Source organism: Paroedura picta, chromosome 7 (assembly GCF_049243985.1).
Source record: "Paroedura picta isolate Pp20150507F chromosome 7, Ppicta_v3.0, whole genome shotgun sequence".
Classification (NCBI taxonomy): domain Eukaryota; kingdom Metazoa; phylum Chordata; class Lepidosauria; order Squamata; family Gekkonidae; genus Paroedura; species Paroedura picta.
Window position 1 is genome coordinate 115,622,763 of NC_135375.1, and position 17,360 is coordinate 115,640,122.

Below are 17,360 nucleotides of genomic sequence, written 5' to 3' on the forward strand. Positions count from 1 at the left end.
ATCTTCGTCGCTCTCCTCTGTACCCTTTCAATTTTATCGACGTCCTTCTTGAAGTGAGGCCTCCAGAACTGCACACAGTACTCCAGGTGTGGTCTGACCAGTGCCGTATACAATGGGACTATGACATCTTGTGATTTTGATGTGATGCCCCTGTTGATACAGCCCAAAATGGCATTAGCCTTTTTTACCGCTGCATCACACTGCCTGCTCATGTTTAGTTTACAATCCACAATCATATTACCTCTTAGTTGTCTTCTCTCCAGGCTAAACAGACCAGGCTCCCTCAACTTTTCCTCAGAAGACTTGGTCTCCAAACCCCTCCCCATCTTTGTAACCCTCCAATTTGTCTACCTCTTTCTTCAGTTGTGGTGCCCAAAACTGAACACAGTACTCCAAGTGAAATCTTACCAGAGAGGAGGAAAGCGGTAACAATACCTCACATGGTCTGGAATTATACTTCTTTTAGTACAGCCTAAAATCTTGTTTGCCTTTTTAGCTACTGAGTCATGCTGCTGACTCATGTTGAATGTCTACTAAGACCCCCAGGCCCTTTTCACACATACTGCCAAGACAGGTCTCACACATTCAATAGTGATGCATTTGATTTTTTTTTATTTTTTCCTACTTAAATGAAGAACTTGACATTTATCATCATTAAAATGAAATTTTATTCATTTTAGCCCAGTTTTCTAGCTGTCAAGATCATCTTGTATTCTAATTTTGTCTTTGGTGTGTTTGCTACCCCTCCCAGTTTAGTGTCATTGCAAATTTAATAAGCACCCCTGCTGGAAACTTCAGCTCTTGACCCCTTTCAGTCTGGTTTCCAGCCTGGCCATGTGGTGGAAACAGCACTAGTTGCCCTGATGGACGACTTCCACCACCAGTTAGACCGAGGTGGGTCAGCGCTGCTTGTACTATTAGATCCATCAATAGTGTTTGACACTATAGATCACAAGCTCACAGCCTTGCTGATGCTGGGATATGGTGGATAGCCCTCAAAGGGCTCCTTCCTCCCAGTAGCAATAGGAGAGAGAGTATCTAGCCATCATCAGCTCACATGTGGAGTACCATAAGGAATAGTACTCTCTTCTCTTGTATTAAACACCTTCATGCACTCTCTTGCTCAGCTGGTGCAGAGGTTTGGTCTGGGATGCCACCAATACGCAGATGACACCCAGCTCTGCCTTTTGATGGACGACCACCCTGATTCTCCCCAGATTTCTTAGCCAGATGCCTGGAAGTGGTGATGAGGTGGCTCAAATAGAGTCGTCTGAAGCTCAATCTTTCAAAGACAGAGGTCCTGTGGCTGGGTAGGAAGGGACCAAGCATGAAGTAAAGGGCCAGGGGGGTGGAGAAGGCGTCCTTCGGGGCCCACCTCCAATTAGTTGAAGGACCACATGTGGTCTGCGGCCCACAGGTTGGGGATCGCTACCCTAAACAACCCCCTCCATGATCTGGCTATGCTGACCTCCCATGGGTTCATGTTAAAAGTTGAGAGTTGTCGTCACACTGTAGTATTTTGTTGCATCTGTTATGATCAATTTGGAACCACTATTATGTTGTTGTCACTAGATTCTGATGTATATTCATGATGCTTTATGTAAACTGACCTGAGCCTTATGGGAAGTAGAAGAAGAGTTGGTTCTTATATGCTACTTTTCTCTGCCTGGAAGAGTCTCAAAGCAGCTTACAGTCGCCTTTCCTTGCCTCTCCCCACCACAGACACCCTGTAAGGCAAGTGAGGCTGAGAGAGCCCTGATATTACTGAAGAAGAAGAAGAGTTGGTTTTTATATGCCATTTTTCTCTACCCAGAGGAGTCTCAAAGCAGCTTCCAATTGCCTTCCCTTTCCTCTCCACACCACAGACACCCTGTGAGGTGGGTGAGGCTGAGAGAACTCTGATATTACTGAAGAAGAAGACAACAGTCCACGGTTGTCGTCCTCCCCCCACCCCGCTGCTGACACCTGCCAGGCTCTGCTTCCACCTTATCTTCTTGTAGCAGCATCCTCTTTTCTCCCCTGCTGCCTTAGCTGCTCTCTTTCCTCTCACTTTCTCCAGTTTCTCTCCCCTCATCCTGTTCCTGCTCCTAGCCCTTCACTGCCTCTGCTGGACATCTTTTTGCCACCACCATCACCCACTGATGATGGGGAAACCAAAGTGGAGACCTCAGTGATGTTGTGAATTAGCCTAGTAAGATGTACTCTCAGATTTCTCCACAGAACCCAAAATGGTACCTTGGATCTCACATGGTGGCCTCACAGGGTCTTGGGACTTTTAAATCCTTTCTATTTCATTTATTCCTGCCCCCTTTTTAGCATCAAGATTTTTTCACAGTCCTGGAGGTTCATTCCACCCACAAGTGGCAGAAGAACCCAGCCTAGCTGAAGATGCATGGCCACAAAAGGGGGGGGGGGGCTTTTTTAGTGTTTCCAATGGAAAAATTGTAATTTGTGGGTAAATCTTCTCTGGTACTACTGACTCAGAATGTGTCATATGGAAATCTCTTACATAAGATTGTCTACAGCAGGGGTCCCCAACCTTCTGGCACACAGGAGTGCCAGAGAGCACAGTAGAGTGCCCACGGCCTAAAGAGGGCCACATCTTGAATCATAGAATCATAGAATAATAGAGTTGGAAGGGACGTAATGGGCTATCTAGTCCAACCCCCTTCACTATACAGGAAATGTAAATCATAATGTGACACAATTATTAACCTATCTATTGAAATCAAAAGCAAACTTTCAGAGATTTTGAAACATCTGCTTTCCATGCTTATGGCAGTCCATGAATCTTTCCTAGAATTCCACCTGCAATAGGTTCAGTGCTTTGATGTGCCTTCCAACATTGAAACTGTAAATTCCAGCCCTTCTCACATTTTAGTCCATTGCAGTATGACAAGTATGAAAAGTTCTGTTTACTAACTGGATTCACACAAATCTTCACTTCATAATAAATGTCGCACACAAGCTTCCCTTTCCCCTCAACATGTCCTCAGGTATCTCTTCGTTGATTCTTGCAACGACACCAGGTTTACTTCACACCATATTTCTGCCACCATCTGCGGTGATGCTTTTCCATTTATCCCAACTCAGATTAAGATTTGCTTTTGATTTGTTTTCTGTAGTGGTACAGGAACTTGTTAGTATGGCCAAAATGCCAATATGAAGGATAAGATCAAGAGAGGGCTGACAGAAGGAAGGAGCCATGTTGCTCTTGTGTTTTTTGCAAGAAAGGCACAGAACAGCAGTGGAGGCAAGAAGGACAGTGTGGATCTTAGGGAATATACTGCGAGCATGATAGCAGCAAACCAGGGCCACGCAAAAAGGGCTCGGGGGCTTCATAAAGCCTGTGGGCCACAGGTTGGGGACCCTGGTCTGCAGCATTAGAGAAGAACGTGTGTGCCCTGTAGTCATAGCAACGTATCCTGACGACATGAAGCTGCCTTACACTGCATCAGACCCCTGTTCCATCCTAGTCAGTCCTGTCCAGGGTCTCAGCCAGGGAGGTCTTCCACATCACCTGCTGCCTGGTCCTTTTAGCTGGAGAGGCCACTGGGGATCCTTAAAGGTGTGTTCATTGTTTAAATGTGACTGACTTCCCCCAGTGGCATGGGGGAGGAGGGAATCTCACAGATGGCTTCAGAACATAGCTGTGTTGGGCTGCAGTAGAATAGCGAGCATGGCGTCCAGCCGCACTTTCAAGACACACCATGTCTTTGGGATCCCAGTCTCCCTCCACCAGACTCCAATAAGAACGTAGATCCTCAAGTTGTCGTAGCCCAGTCTGAATGTGGGAGGCATGTTAAGGTTTCCCATTGGACCAACCTGGAAAAATGTCACGCCACAAAATGCTCTTTGCGTGTCCCCTTGCTCCAGAAGCCCATTTTGGCCAGGGGAGTGTGGTCTCCTGGTCTGCTCTCCACTACCTATGAGGAAATGCATTGGAAGTTGCCTGTCCTGGGCCGGCTCGTGAACTCAGCAGTCTCATCTGGGCCAAACATCAGTGGCATAACCATTTTTCAAAGCCCCATTGAGCTTTGCATTGGCTGCTCCTCCAGGATGTCTCTCCTGCTGCTGAGAGCCTGGCCAGCTGCTTCCTCCTCCCCCCGAGGAGAGGCTTTGTTGTCAGAACCGCCTTCTCTCCCTGCCAGAAATGACCAAGCGGGAGGTGCCCGGCTTTGCCATCGGGGGCCTGAGTGGTGGTGAAGCCAAGGATCACTTCTGGAGGATGGTGGCCCTCAGCACAAGTCGTCTGCCCAGGGACAAGCCTCGCTATCTCATGGGAGTCGGGTAGGAGAGCACACTGGTTTGGGGGAGGGGCCACAGTCTCCCTTCAGGGTCTCATGGGCTTCCGTCAGGGGTGCAACTCACTCCTACCACTTGACTACCCTTTGCTAACATGCTGGGAAAGTAAGCAAAGAAGGTTTTAGATCATCTCTTTATTACTTAATTTTATATACAGCAGAAAAGTGGAAGCATTAAGTAGAACCTTAAAGACTTAACAAGATGTGTACTAACAACATTGGGGAAGGGGAAACAACCCAACCTGAAAAACAGGTGAGAACCAGAGAGTTTGAGGGAGACAAAAATATAAAAATACATTAAGAGCTAATTAAAAAAAAACATGAAAAGGGAACACATCTTTTCCCTATAGATGTCAATCAATTGTGTACACCTTAGTATAAAAAACTTCAGGCCCAGGAAATATAAAGGCATTTGGCTTAAGTAAAGATTTTTTATTCCCTGGTTGAAAAAAGAATTTTTGTATTTATAAGTGTATGGCATTGTATTGACCTCTGATCTTATAGATCAAAACGTGTCAGGTTTTTGCATGGGTCCTCCCCACACATGCACATACACACTCTTAATTCTCACAACAATCTTACAAGGGCAAGTGAGGCTGAATGAGTGGGACAGGCCACAGGTCATGCAGAAGGCCTCTGTAGCCCAAGTATTCTAACCACGACACAACAGCAGCCCTGACAATCCCGGGGTCTGATTAGCGTAAAGGAACTCCTTGCATGTTGCCCTCTGCAATAACCCCATCCTCTTGGCTTGTTCTCAGGACAGATAGTTGTGCCTGCCCTGACCTGGCTAGTCTGATCTTCTCAAATTTTGAAAGCTAAGCAGGGTCAGCCCCAGTCAGAATTTGAATGGAGACCAGCAAGGAAGTCCAGAGTCCTCTAGCCTGAGGAAGGCATCAACAAACTCCCTGTGTCCATTTTTTTGCCTTGAAAACCCTGTTGGGTTGCCATGTCCACCATGCCTTGACAGCAGACGTTGGGTCCAAGCCGTGATAGGGCTGCATCTTCCCCCTGCCCCAAGGGGCCCCATATTTCTGGCATGAGGGGGGCTGTGGCCAGGCAGAGAAGGGCCTTGGGCAACTCCATGGCCACCTTGCTTACAGCCATGTCTCTGCTCTCTTTCCCATGAAGTTATGCAACGGACCTGGTAGTGTGCGTGGCCCTGGGCTGTGACATGTTCGATTGCGTCTTCCCAACAAGGACTGCGGTAAGTTGGTGCTTCATCTGCAGGAAAGAGGCGGCTAGAGGAGGAGGCCATTCCTTCACCCTGGGAGGTTGTCAACTAGAACCTAAAAGAAGGCAAAGGCAGCCTTGGGTTGTATCAACAGAGGCATCATCTCCAAATCACAAGATATCATAGTCTCTATGCTGTATCCTGCATTGGTCAGATCCCACCTGGAGTCCTGCGTGCAGTTCTGGAGGCCTCACTTCAAAAAGGACGTGGACAAAATGGAGAGGGTGCAGAAGAGAGCGATGAGAATGATCCGGGGCATCCTGTGCACCAAGATTTATGGGGAAAGGCTGAGGGACTTGGGAATGTTCAGCCTGGAGAACAGGGGTTTGAAAGGAAACATGATTGCTGTCTTCAGGTATTTGAAAGGTGGTCAGAGTAGGGCAGGGAAAGGTTCCTGTTGGCAGCAGAGGACAGGACCCACAGTAATGGGTTTAAACTGTACAACAGTACCGGCTAAATTTTTTTTTGGGGGGGGGGATTTCACAGTCATTCAGCAGTGTAATAGGCTGGCTAAGCTCCCCCTCACTGGCAGTCCTTAAGCAGTGGCTGGACAGCTACTTATCCTGGATGCTTTAGGCTGATCCTGTATTGAGTAAGGGGTGGGACTAGATGGCTTGTATGACCCCTACATAAAATCCGTAAGGTTGGAAGGGACCTCCAGGTTCATCTAGTCCAGTGATTCTCAACCTTCCTAATGCTGCAACCCATTAATACAGTTCCTCGTGTGGTGGTGACCCCCAACCATAAAATTATGCAAGTATTCTTTCACAAAAATGAAACCAAAACTGACCAAAGACAGATCCATTGTTCATGATTGTATATAAATTGGCAGGCTCCTTTAGGAGGAACAGCAACAGTGGCATCACCCCCTCCAAACTGCTCACCCTGCCGTGACCCCTATGAAAGGGGGACCCCCAGGTTGAGAGCCACTGATCTAGTCCAACAGCTATCTGCCCACAGTGATCACCCCCCACACCAAAATATTCCAGAATCCAGTTTGGCTGGATTCTTTTATTACAGCTCAAAGTCCCATTTGCATTTTTAGCCACCAAGTCACACCGCTGACTCATGTTGAGTGTCTGGTCTACTAAGACCCCCAGATCCTTTTCACACATACTACTGCCAAGACAACTCTCACATATCCTATAGTAATGCATATGATTTTTCCTACCTAAATGAAGAATTTTTCATTTATCACTAATGAAATTCATTTTATTCATTTTAGCCCAGTTTTCCAGCCTGTCATCCTGTATCCTGATTTGCTTCTGATGTATTTGCTGGCCCTCCCAGTTTAGTGTCACCTGCAAATTTAATAAGTAATACCTCTAGTCCTTCATCCAAATCTTTAAATAGGACAGGGTCCTATTAAATAAAAGAGTAAGGCCACCTGGGGAGGAGTTAGGGCGGGCCCTGTCCAGGATAAAAACTCAGAGGGCCCAATCAGGAGCCGCAAAGCGGCTCCTGATTGGGCCCTCCGAGTGTCCATCCAGGGCCAAGCAGCCAATGGGGAGGCACGCAAAGTGCCTTCCTATTGGCCCCTCACCAGGACAGACCAAAATTCCATTCACCCAGCCCAGTCTGGCTGCCAGTCTGCTCCTGACCACCACAGGGGGAGGAGGTCAGTGGGGCTGCCAAGGGGGATGAGAACAGAGGCTTGGACAGGCTGCACCAGCCCTTTTTGCCCCAAGGCTGTCCTAACTGCCATGTCCAACTGCAAATGGCCTCAGAACCTGACAGAGCTGGCAGGAGGCTGCAGAGTGCGCTTCCCCCCCTCCCCCTCCCTTCAGGCCTGCTGCAAAGGAACCTCTGACAGGCCCTGACTGAGGGGAGGGAGGCATTTCCAAGAGCAACGCAGGGGAGCCTGAGGGCCTTCCTTTTGAGGGGGGGGGGGCTTTCCCCTTCTGCCAAACAGTTGCCTGACAGGGAGGCCACAGAAAAGCCCCTTCTCACTTCAAATACTGCTCTGGCCGGGGGTTAGATACAGCCAAGCCATGTGTCTTTCTTCTTTGCACCTCTCTGCAGATTTGAGGCCACTGCACAGCGTTATTCTGCAGAGGAAGCTGGCTCTTTTGTCTCCTGTTTCATCTGCACAACAACCCTGTGCAGTAGGCCTCAAGTCTTTCAATTCAACAACAACCTGTGTGGGAAGCCTTAAATGTTTCTTCTCTACCACAACCCTGTCCAAAGTAGCCCTTTCTGCCTGGGGAGCTGATCTTTATACTCTGCAGGTGAGCTGTAATTCCAGGAGCTCTCCAGGCCACACCTGTAGGTTGGCTACCCCTGGGTTGGAAATATTCCTGGTGGTTTGGAGGTGGGACCAAAATCGTACAATGCCTCAGAGTCCAGCCTTCAAATGAGCCATTTTTGCCTGCAGTTGGTAGGGAGTGGTGCAGGAGTGTCCCTCCTGGCCTATGGGTTATGGCCAGCCCTTATCAGCAACTGTTTGTATTCTGGGGCGCAGACAGGCAGACCAGCATCAGTCCTGTGAGTCTGGAAAGTGCAGGAAGATCTAAATAAATATTTACAGCCTGAAACTAAATAGAGAACAAGTAAATGTCTGGAGACACATCGTAACTGAAATAGTAACTGGCAAATAACCTTGGTCTGGCAAATAAAAAAAAACAGTATTAAAAACCTTACTAAGGTCAAGACTGCTGTACACAGTCTTCCTCTTAGGGTTGCCAGCTTCCCTGTGAGGCTCGCTACCCCACCTCCCTCATGGGGAGTCTGCTATGGGGAGAGAAGGGGAAGACGATTGGAAAATGCTTTGAGACACCTGAGGCCTGCTGGGTCACTGCGGCCCATTCCCAGTTCTCTCAGATCTCTCACAACCCTACATACCTCACAGGTTGACTATTGTGGAGAGACAAATGGAAAAGGTGTTTGTAAACCGCTTTGAGACTCCTTTGGGTAGTAAGCAATAGGGTACAAAAATCCGTTCTTCTAAGGAGCAATCATGAAAGAAGCATGTGGCCACATAACATTTTACCAACAGTGAAAATATGGGAGACAGAAGGAACAGGGTGGACACCTGTGTACTGTGACTACCCTATGTGTATTAGGGCAGAGGGGCATTTCGGTGAATGTGGCCTAATTCACACAAGAAGGGAAATGACGCAGAACTGGGGGGAATTGGTTGCCATGTAATCTTCCCCTAAGAAGAGTCTCCAGTCTGATTTTCCCTTCACATATCTGAGGACATGGCTCTGGAAAGCTCATCTGTAACCACTATGCCACAATTCCCAAAGGTCAGTCCTCTCCCACACTCAACGAACATTCCACAACACAGGTTCTTGACACCCATATCTCCACACCCATGGCCTCATTTGCCACCATGCCACCACAACCTCCCACACAACACACATGACAACCCCATGCTCTTACAGACTGGACAACTCCTCCCCTTCCTCTTCCCACTGCCAAGCTCTAGCGCCCGTTGTATTCTTGGATACAACGGGCTTTGCCCCTAGTCACTTATAAATCTGTTGAACAATCCAGGACAGATTCCTGAGGCACTCCTCTCCAAGAAGATGACAAACCAGTTATAAGCACCCTTTAGGTGTGATCTGTCAACTGGTTCTCATTCCACCTAACAGTAATAGGATCCATATCACATTTTACCAACTTCTCAATAAGAACCTCATATGGAACCTGCTCCAAAGCCTTACTGATATCAAGGTAAACAATGTCCACAGCAGTCCACAGAACTGAAGTTAGTCTGATATGACTTGTTCTTGAGAAAGCCCATGCTGACTCCTAGTAATTACAGCCATCTGCTCTACTTGCTCAAGGACTAACTGATTTGTTCTAAAATTTTGCCAGCTAGGGACGTCAAGCTGACAGTGATTCTATGAGATTGGGAGCAGTGGCATTCCGGAAAAATGAAATTCCTTGGGAGCCCAAGAATCTTCTGGTAAAACTGCCTGAAATCCACTGACCCCTTTTGCTCTTGCCACTTCCAGCGTTTTGGGTCAGCCTTGGTCCCTTCAGGCTCCCTGCAGCTGAAGAATAAGAAGTATGCCAAGGACTTGAAACCCATTGACAAGAACTGTGGCTGCCCCACATGCCAGAGGTGAATGTGCCCCACGGTCACAGGGGGAAGGGAGTTTTCCTTGAGAGCCACCTGCAGGCCCAAGGCAAGTGCTCAGCCAGAAAAAAAATCGCCTCCACTGGGTAGAGGGAGTTGGACGGGGAAGCAGACAAGTCCTTACAGAGAGTTGCTGGCCTTTGGGTAGGGAAGGCTTGTTAGGCCCTTAGACTACCAGAGGTGAGTGATGGGCTACAGTCCATTTTTGTAGTTGCTTCCTGTCCTACTGAATTATTTCCTGCTTTGCTCACCATGGCCATGGTTCTAAATGAGCCTGAGAAGTGGGGGACATAAGAAAATAATCAGTGGTCCATCCTTTGCAGGGCAAGCAACAGAGCATAGAAGCCAAGGCCTTCCTAAGAACACCCGGACAGCCCTGCTGGAGTCCATCTAGTCCAGCCTACTGTCTCACACAGTGGCCAGCCAGCTTATCTGGAGGGCGAACAACAGGGCAGAAAGGCCAAGGCCTTCCTAAGTACACAAGAGCCCTGCTGGATCAGGCCAGCACACCTAGTCCAGCACTCTGTTTCACCCAATGTTCAGCCTGTTCCTCTGGAGAGCTAACAACAGGGCAGAGAGGCCAAAGCTTCCTCTTATTGCCTCCTGGTTCTGGGATTCAATTGCTAAGTTTGTCTTGAATAGCACTGGGGATTTTTAAAATATATTCCTCAGAGTTGTTTTCAGACACAAGGCGACTTTATACGAAGTCTATGAGGTGGTGAACATTAAAACATCTGCACAATTAAAATGCATTCAAAAGGATTTAATAATTGAGTAAAAACCCAGAAGCGTCCAGCACTAGAAGGTGGGCCAGTCACAGCCACTGACAGGAATACCAGATGAAAGTAAAAGCTGGCAAAAGACTCTGACAGGAAGCAGCATTCTAGGGACGAAAGGCCGCCATCCCAGCCGTCTTTGCTTTGGGCAGTGGCCTGCAAGAGGAAATGGCTTCCCAGTTTCCCCTGAGATGCCCTGCAAGCCTGTCTTCACTGTTACCCTGGTTGATGTTGGGCTCCATTTTCTGCCATTTATTGACACCTAATGATAAGGGGGGGGGGGGAAGGTCCTTAGCTGCCTGCCTTAGGCTTCTGCTCACAACCATTCTTGTTGCTCTGTTGGTCTTGCAGATACAGCCGTGCTTTCTTGCACGCCCTCTTCCACCATGACACTGCTGCCATGCACCATGTGACTGTTCATAACATCGCTTATCAGGTCAGTCCCTTTCCTGTGCTGTGGTGATCTAGATCCAGAAGGGACATCTAGTCCAACCCCCCTGGACAATGCAGGGAATTCCTGGCAAGGTCACGGAAGTATGTGCCCTTTGGCATGCTGCCCACTGGTGTGATGTGTGGAGGAGGTGTATGGATGGCCTTTGGGCTTTCCAGTGTTGCTACCACTGCAGGGCGACATTGGCACGTACTGGTTGTGATTTCTTGCCATGGCCCATTCCCTCCCCTATCCTGTCCAGGCCCGGTTATTCCTACCCCCCCCTCCAAATAATTTTAGAAACATAATAAACTATGAAGGACAGAATGAATTAATTTTATTTGAAACTTTAACTGCCTTTCTTCCTCTGGATGCACAAGGTAGTTTGCAAAGTAGATAAACATACAGAATACAATAGATTAAAAACAATCCCAAGCCATGTAGGATTTTCAAGGATAAAACCTTGAATTGGGCAACTTGTATAAAGTGGTGCATATCCAACTATTGTACACACTACTTGTATATCTTTTCCTGCAGGTATAGTTCGGGGGCATCACTGGGGCCTGCTGGTCTGAGGCATTCTTCTCCTGCAGTGGGGCCAAAGTCATCCAGGGTGGTTGGGTCACACCTTTTCTTGCCTAGGTAGGGCAATTGTAATGCAAATTTCTTGCAGCAACTTACCTGGTGACCAGAGCCTGACCTTCCAGTTTTAGATTGCCCTACTGCCTAGGTAGGAGATCCCGAGCTCTGCTCCTGATCAATAGAATCCATTGGATTTACAAAATAAAACAGCTGCGAAAAGAGGATATTTTTTTACTACAAGCAACTCCTCACAACTGCAACTCCAAGAAAACTGCTAGAGTTTTTTCTCTATGGCTTCCACTTACCCGCAGGCGGCTGGAGCCAGGACTGACCACGCTGCAGGAGAAAAACAGCGGGAAGGGTCAGAGGTCCAAGACCCTGAGGAGCGGCCTGGAGATCCGAGTCTCCACTCCTCCAGTGAACCCACATTAGGGCATGGCTGGCGGCAGTGGATTCCCCACCCCCGGCAGGATTGGAAGTCTGGAGCACAGAACAAAAAGGGCCCTCATGAAGGAGAAAGGTCGAGCTGTGCCAAAAGGCACCAGCTCCTGTGAAGCAGCCCCGAAGCTTATAACCAAGCAGAAGCAAGACTCCAGCTGCATCTTATAAGCCCTCCAGAGCTCCGGAACGCATGTCTCCCGGGGGCCCCACTAAGCAGCCGCAGTTCTGCTCAGCTGAGGGGCTGTCTGAGAAATGCCGCTGGAAGCACGCAGGATCAGCGAGCCCTGCAGGTGAGCTATATGCACTGGAACTGCAGACATGGACTGGCTCCCCAGACCTCCAGTCTCTTGAGGGTGACAGGGGTATCCTGAACCTCCGGGAACAAGTCCCCAATACATGGCAACAATCGCTGCACCCAGGGGGCTCACAGGCTTCCAAAATGGCACTGCCCATGCGATCCCTAAACATGTTGGCTTCTTCCCCCTACTTGCACAGTTCCGGCTCTGAGCTCAGTGGGTGGGGGGTGACTTCTACTCTCTGCCAAGGTCTGCCATGGGCCCTTCCTCTCAAGGGGGGGCTCTGGCGATCACCCTCCATTCAGGAGCCTTACTCACTAAAGATGGAGACAACCCTCTGAAGGACGAGATAGACAAGAAAAATGAGTACACTCTTAACTATGAGGCTCCTTCCATGGCAATCAGAGGTTCTGCAGCCCTATCCAACTTCATTCAGGAGATTGACATCTAAACCAACAGCATGATGAAGTCTCCAAATTTTCTCCCAATACAGGGGCAAAAGAGTCCCTCCTGAAGATCAAGAGGGTGGCAAAGTTTGCCGCGGATGAGTCTCAGGATGCTTCTGCGCAAGGGCACAGGCAACCAATGTTACCATTCATCACAACATTTGGCTCAAACGTTGGAAGGGTCCTTGCAGAGACAAAAGAAAAGTAGAAGGCCAGGCCTGCCACATCCAATTCCAGCAGAGACAGGGATAACAGAAGCAGCAGTCTTTTTGCAACTACCAGCCTTCCGGCAAGGCCAGAGACTCAAGGGACTTCAGAAGTTTCTGCTCTGCAAAATACAGGTCCAAGTTTATACAGTGGCATTCCCAGCCCTTCAGGCAGGACAAGGCCAGCAAGCCCAGAAGCACTCTGCCTGACTACCTTGTTGGGGGCAGGCTCCACTTCTGGAAGGTGTGGAGCCACACTGCAACAGACCAGTGGGTGCTGGGCGTAATTTTGGAGGGCTACCAGATAGAACTTATAGCAATACCCCCAAAAGTACTATTTCCAGTCCCCTACTCCCAAGACACTGCACAGAAGGTTTTTATTAAGCCAAGCCATTCAACATTTGGTCAACATCAGGGCCATAGAGGAGGCTCCCCCACACCAAGGATCCTCAGGAGTCTATCCTGTTCTTTTTGTTGTACCAAATAAATCAGGAGTGGTGAGCAGTCCTCAACCTCAGAGGCCTAAACTGATGGGTGAAGAGATGGCGGTTCATGATGGAGTTCTTGTAACATATTCTTCAGATTCTACAGTGGAACAGCATGTTGACATCCCTGGACCAATCCACTTGGACTCCAGAAAATACCTCTGGTTCTGTCATCAGGGGATGCACTTCCAAATCTCATCATTTCCATTCTGCCTGTGCTATACACCAGGGCCATAATGAAATTAACTTATATCCTTATTTAGACGCTTTGGTGTTGAGGGCCAAGGATCAGGGGATGGCGATGTCGGCTACACGACACACTATCTCCCTCCCTCAGACCCACGGTTTTCCTGCTTAACAATGACAAGAGTCACTTGACACCGACTGCAGACCTAGTGCACCCGGGGGTCAGGATTTGCACACACAACACAATGATTTTCTACCGGTTGACAAACAGAGAAAGGTGATACAGCTGGTTATAGAGATCATGGCCAGCAGGGCAGTCGACCTTATGCACCTAGTGGTGCTTCACGGGCTGATGATATCCACTATTGACATGGTGCCTGTGGCTCACTTTCACTTGAGACTGCTGCAGTGGATGTTTCTACCATTCCAGCGGGACATCGCTAGATGAAGAAAGAAACTAATACTGACTACATCAATCTGCAAAGAGTTCCCTTCCAGAAAATCTGACAAAAGGCATACGATTCAATCATCTGAAGCAGTGCATTGACACTACAGATGCAAGCTAGAGGGGCTGGGGAGCTCATTGTGAGGAACACAGCGCAGGGCAGGTGGTGCCAACCAGACCAGGGGCACAGCATAAACCGGAACCTCGGCCAGTCAAGCATAAAATAGCCGGAACTTCAGCCCCTTCTACACTTCCGTCCAGTCCTTCGACACACATGTTCTGGTGCGCATGGGCAACATGACAGTGAAGGCGCACATCAACAGACAGGGCGGCATGAGTTCCCACATGCTCAGGGCCGAATACCTGAAGGGCCTCAACAACCAGCAAGCAGATTGACTCAGCAGATAAGATCTCAACTCAGGAGAGTGGAATTTGAATCAGGAGGTATTCCACCAAAGTGTGGCCAAGTTAGGCACCCCAGTGATGGACCTCCTGGCGACACCTCAGAATGCACAGGCATCGGGGCACCTTGTACGCTGTTGCCACCCAGCGGTGGAGGGGGTGGATGGCCTCAGTTGCCCATGGCCTCAAGGACTTCTGTACATGTTTCTGCAAGCTGTTACACAGGATCTGATGGGGAAAGGCCATTGTAATCATGGCACGCCATTGGCCTTGACGACCATGGTTCTCAGGCCCATGGACATTGCTATCCAAGAAAGGCCTTCTACTCAAGGGCCATTTCTACACCCAGACCTATTATGGCCGCAGCTGATGGCCTGGAAGTTGAGCAATGCTTTCTCTGGAATCTAGGTTTCACCACTGAGATAGTTGATATCATGTTGCAAGACCATCCCCGAGATGTATGTACAACCATACTTGGTGCACCTATCTGACATAGGCCTCCAACAAAGGCCTGATAACTACTCGCCTGTCCTACAAGGACATCATAGACTTCCTGTATGACAGGAGGCAGCATTGCCTGAGGACTAACATCCTAAGGAGACAGGTGGCAGATCTGAATGTCATCTTAGGCATTGACCATTCTAACTCCCTGATGATGATCCACCAATCCAGCGTAGGTTCCCAACATGGCAGCTCTTTGTGCCTTAACCAAGCCTTCTTTTGAACCCATGTGTCAGTCCAAACTCAAGTACTTGTCATAGAAGGTGGCCTTTTCATGGTCACCAGCTTGATGAGGCGAATCTCCGAAATTGCTGCCCTGTCATCCAGGAAATAACTCTGCTCCTTCAGAAAGGATGCAGTCAGATAGTAGATGGATCCTTGCTTTATTCCAAAGGCCTCTTCACGCTTTTTACCCTGCTTTTTACCCCAAACGGTGGTCTTCCCTGCTTTTTATCCCAAACAAGGGGATAGAGAACAGAATACACTGGATGTGTGACGGATGCATTCTTCAGGACAAACAGTGATTGGAAGGTTTCTTCAGCCACCATCACCTATTGGGTCAAGCCGTGAATTATCAATGCCTATGAAGTCCAGGGCAACATTGCTCCAGGGAAAATCACGGCGCACTCCACTTGCGCCACAGCCTTGTCCACGACCGTCTCTATCAGTGCGCTCCAACAGCGGTGAAAATCTGCCATATGGTTATATGGTCTTTTTCTCCACCTTCGTAAGACACTACCACAGAGACCAGTTGGTCTCTCTGGAGGCTGACTTTGGCTGTCGTGTCTTGCAACAAATAGCTCTAGTGAATGCGACATGTAGTCTCCCATCCCGGCCACAGCTTGGGTACCGCTAACCACTCTGGGTGACGTCAGCCCCACTGTAGAACAAAACACTGGACTCACCTGAAGGTTCCTTCTCTCCAGTGGGGCAAAGTCATCCACATCCTGCCCAAGGGATAGAGTGTGCATTCATACACACACACATTAAATAAACAAACAAACAAATAACAGCCTGACATTATATGAGAATGCAGCAGTGTTTGGGAACAACTGGAAGGTCAGGCTTTGGTCACCAGCTAAGTGGCCGCAAGAAATTTGCATTACAATTGCCATACCAAGGCAAGCAGAGGCATGACCTAACCACTCTGGATGACTTTGCCCCACTGAAGAGAAGAAACCTTCAGGTGAGTCCAATTTTTCGTTTTCAAGCATCTCTTTGTACCATGTCCATGATGAGCATCCTGACCAATCCCAGGTCTAGTTTTGGCTTCATGGTGCTAATGGGATATTTTACTGAGTCAAATGGCTCCCCGCCCCGCTCTATTGTTTGGGTTGTTCCTGTTGGCCAAGAAGCTGAAGGTGTATCTGATGGGAAAAGTGTCTTTTTCTGATACAGATTAACCTGATGGGTTCGATCCGGGAAAGCATAATTGAGCAGAGGTTCCCACAGTTTGTCCAAGATTTCATGAAGACCATGTATGGCAACAGAGGGAACTACCCCCAGTGGGCCACAGAAGCCCTGGCCTCCATTGGCATCGCTCTGGAGTAAGAGGTTCTCAAGGCAGCAGGGAGCACTCTACTCCCGGGGGGCCTCCCGCTTTCTCTCCCTGCAGTTGCTTTGGGCCCTTCTTTCCATAAAAGCCAGGGTTAAGGCCTGCTCAGTGTAGAATACTTTCCAAGGAAATCTGGAGCGGAATCTGAAGAGGTGCCTGCTCTAGCGGTGGATCCACAGTGGTAACACGTTTGCTTCAATGGGATGGCCCAGAAAGCTCTTGGTGGACATTTTTAAATATAAAACATGTTCCAGGTTTTTTCAATCCTCTGTATTTGCCTTTTTTGAAGCGGTTTGTCTGTACCTGTAAAGGGGCGGATGCAATTAGCAAGCTGAGCCCTGCAGACTTTCAGCAAAGCATCTCATGTTTTGGGATAATAAAATTGTACCACTGAACACAGTTTCATTTCTTCTGGTTTTCTGCAGGCAGGCTTTTCTACTACCTTCATTTAAAGTTCAAAAAATTATTTATTACTTTCTCAATTGCTTATTAAATGCTGCTGCTCTTAGACAAGCTCACACAGAGCGATGTAGAACAACAGTCAGATATGGAAATACTAACCGCTGAATATTTTTAAATGATACGAGTATTACCCCTCGCAGTAGAAAAGAGCAGGAGTCCAGTCTCTTCCACGGCGACGGACGGACATGGCTACACATCTGGGAGGATACCTGGACACTGAATATGCATGTACACCTTTGGAAATGAAAATGGCCCCGTAAAAAAGCTATACACCAAAAAAGCTTTAGTTATATTTCAAGTAAGAAAAGCAGTAGGGACTCTGGGCCAGAATTATTGCATCCAAGGGTACTAAAAGAATCCGGGTAATTACTGACCCGTTAGCTTGACATCTGTAGCTAGCAAAATTTTGGAACAAACAGTCCTTGAGCAGCTGAAACTGAGAGCTGTGATTTCCAAGTTCTCAGCATGGGTTTCGCAAGAACAAGTCATGTCAGACCAACCATAACTTTTTTGAGAAAGTGA

At 48.3% G+C, this 17,360-nt stretch overlaps 1 protein-coding gene across 1 annotated transcript in view; it reads left to right on the forward strand.

Annotated features, from left to right (window-relative positions):
* Positions 1 to 16,771, forward strand: part of QTRT1 (queuine tRNA-ribosyltransferase catalytic subunit 1) — a 28,814-nt gene extending 12,043 nt beyond the window's left edge. Inside the window, exons 6-10 of the mRNA XM_077346115.1 lie at positions 4,152 to 4,290; positions 5,436 to 5,511; positions 9,501 to 9,610; positions 10,753 to 10,837; positions 16,220 to 16,771. Of these exons, the coding sequence (XP_077202230.1) occupies positions 4,152 to 4,290; positions 5,436 to 5,511; positions 9,501 to 9,610; positions 10,753 to 10,837; positions 16,220 to 16,372 (563 nt within the window). The 3' untranslated portion in view covers positions 16,373 to 16,771. The remainder of the gene's footprint in view (positions 1 to 4,151; positions 4,291 to 5,435; positions 5,512 to 9,500; positions 9,611 to 10,752; positions 10,838 to 16,219) is intronic.
* The last annotated feature ends 589 nt before the right edge of the window (positions 16,772 to 17,360 follow it).